Here is a 2,624-nt window from a genome sequence, read left to right as displayed (position 1 = left end):
GCAAAAATTCAAAACACCAATTTATGAGAGCATTTATCAATTTTTGGTGCCCTAACAGTTAAATTTTTCTCCAAAGTAAATATAATATGCCCTTTAAAATGTATTTGTTGGTAAGTAAATATTCCTTATAAAATTAAAGTGATCTAATAATGATCTAATTATCTAATAACCATTTAATTAATTTAATTATTAGATAATTAGATAATTCCTATTTGTTAAGTAGGTAAAGACTGGATATCTTTACATATGATGATTCTTATTAAGGAATATAGGCCATATGCGCTCGCCTTGCTCAGCTCTTCTATCAGAAACTAGGTTTTTGTTTGTTTGTTTGTTTTTTTAAACTGTTGCTCAAGCCCCCACTCTCCTCCCTTGTTTTCACTTACTCTGCCTGAACCCTTCCAGAGACTCCTCCCCTTCTCCCCCTGCCGGCCCAGGAATGGCAGAGAACGATGTGGACAATGAGCTCTTGGACTATGAAGATGAGGTGGAGACAGCAGCAGGGGGAGACGGGGCTGAGGCCCCTGCCAAGAAGGATGCCAAGGGCTCCTATGTCTCCATCCACAGCTCTGGCTTTCATGACTTCCTACTGAAGCCAGAGTTGCTCTGGGCCATTGTTGACTGTGGCTTTGAGCATCCATCAGAAGTCCAGCATGACTGCATCCCTCAGGCCATTTTGGGAATGGACGTTCTATGCCAGGCCAAGTCAGGCATGGGAAAGACAGCAGTGTTTGTGATGGACACACTGCAACAGCTACTGGACAGGTGTCCAGTACTGGACAGGTGTCTGTGCTGGTGATGTGTCACACTCGGGAGTTGGCTCTTCAGATCAGTAAGGAGTACGAGCGCTTCTCTAAATACATGCCCAATGTCAAGGTCGCGGTGTTTTTTGGTGGTCTATCAAGAAGGATGAAGAGGTGCTGAAGAAGAACTGCTTGCATATCATCGTGGGGACCCCTGGCCGCATCCTAGCCCTGGCTCGAAATAAGAGCCTCAATCTCAAACACATTAAACACTTTATCTTGGATGAATGTGATAAGATGCTTGAACAGCTCGACATGTGTCGGGATGTCCAGGAAATTTTTCGCATGACCCCCCATGAGAAGCAGGTCATGATGTTCAGTGCTACCTTGAGCAAAGAGATCCGTCCAGTCTGCCGCAAGTTCATGCAAGACCCAGTGGAGATCTTCGTGGATGATGAGACGAAGCTGACGCTGCATGGGTTGCAGCAGTACTACGTGAAACTGAAGGACAACGAGAAGAACCGGAAGCTCTTTGACCTTCTCGATGTCCTTGAGTTCAATCAGGTGGTGATCTTTGTGAAGTCTGTGCAGCGTTGCATTGCCCTGGCCCAGCTTCTAGTGGAGCAGAACTTCCCAGCCATTGCCATCCACCGAGGGATGCCCCAGGAGGAGAGGCTTTCTCGGTATCAGCAGTTTAAAGATTTTCAACGACGAATTCTTGTGGCCACCAACCTATTTGGCCGAGGCACGGACATTGAACGGGTGAACATTGCCTTCAACTCTGACATGCCTAAGGATTCTGACACCTACCTGCATCAGGTGGCCCGAGCAGGCCGGTTTGGCACCCAGGGCTTGGCCATCATGTTTGTGTCAGATGAAAACGACGCCAAGATCCTCAATGACGTGCAGGATCGCTTTGAAGTCAATATTAGTGAGCTGCCAGATGAGACAGACATTTCCTCCTGCATTGAACAGACACAGTAGAGGACTCACCCATAGTTTTGGAGTGTGACCATCTGTCCCTCTTCAGGAGATGACAGCAGGCATGGGGGTGAAGGAGACACTACTGCCACCTGCCCTAGCAACACCCACACCCCACCCCATGACTTGCCCCTTTTGCATCACCACCACTCCTAAACTCCTATTTCCTGAATAGTCTGAATTTTTTTTAACAAAACTAAAAAAAACAAAAAAAACAAAAAACCCACCAGGAATATATACAATGAAATGAATTTCCTAATACAATATTAAATACTATGTATGCTAACCTAAAATAAAATATTTTAAATTTAAAACCTCTTCTTTAGGATTTGACTTTTGTTTCTTAAAAAGTCTGTAGTGGGGCGCCTGGGTGGCTCAGTCGGTTGAGCGTCCGACTTCGGCTCAGGTCACGATCTCGCGGTCCGTGAGTTCGAGCCCCGCGTCGGGCCCTGGGCTGATGGCTCAGAGCCTGGAGCCTGCTTCTGATTCTGTGTCTCCCTCTCTCTCTGCCCCTCCCCCGTTCATGCTTTGTCTCTCTCTGTCTCAAAAATAAATAAACGTTAAAAAAAAAAATTAAAAAAAAAAAAAAGTCTGTAGTGCTGTGGTTATGGAACCCAGATTCACTTTTTTATTACTTTGTTTATCACTCATCTGAGACCCGCAACCCATTATAACATTTTGTTTTTTTTTTTTAAATTTTTTTTTTTCAACGTTTATTTTATTTTTGGGACAGAGAGAGACAGAGCATGAATGGGGGAGGGACAGAGAGAGAGGGAGACACAGAATCGGAAACAGGCTCCAGGCTCTGAGCCATCAGCCCAGAGCCCGACGCGGGGCTCGAACTCACGGACCGTGAGATCGTGACCTGGCTGAAGTCGGACGCTTAACCGACTGCGCCAC

The 2,624-nt window shown here is 45.8% G+C and overlaps 1 protein-coding gene across 1 annotated transcript; it reads left to right on the top strand.

The window, feature by feature from the left end:
* Nucleotides 1-277: 277 nt before the first annotated feature.
* LOC109271714 (spliceosome RNA helicase DDX39B-like) lies at nt 278-1,829 on the top strand. Its single transcript, XM_053904822.1, is given in 3 exon segments — nt 278-763; nt 766-895; nt 898-1,829. Coding segments are annotated over 3 exon segments (1,284 nt in total). The 5' UTR covers nt 278-439; the 3' UTR covers nt 1,728-1,829.
* Nucleotides 1,830-2,624: the final 795 nt, after the last annotated feature.

The sequence above is a fragment of the Panthera pardus genome, unplaced genomic scaffold (assembly GCF_024362965.1).
Source record: "Panthera pardus isolate Hobbes unplaced genomic scaffold, ASM2436296v1 HiC_scaffold_17, whole genome shotgun sequence".
NCBI classification, from domain to species: Eukaryota; Metazoa; Chordata; class Mammalia; order Carnivora; family Felidae; genus Panthera; species Panthera pardus.
Note: the sequence above shows the minus strand (reverse complement) of the source record. Positions and strands in the feature narration are given on the sequence as shown.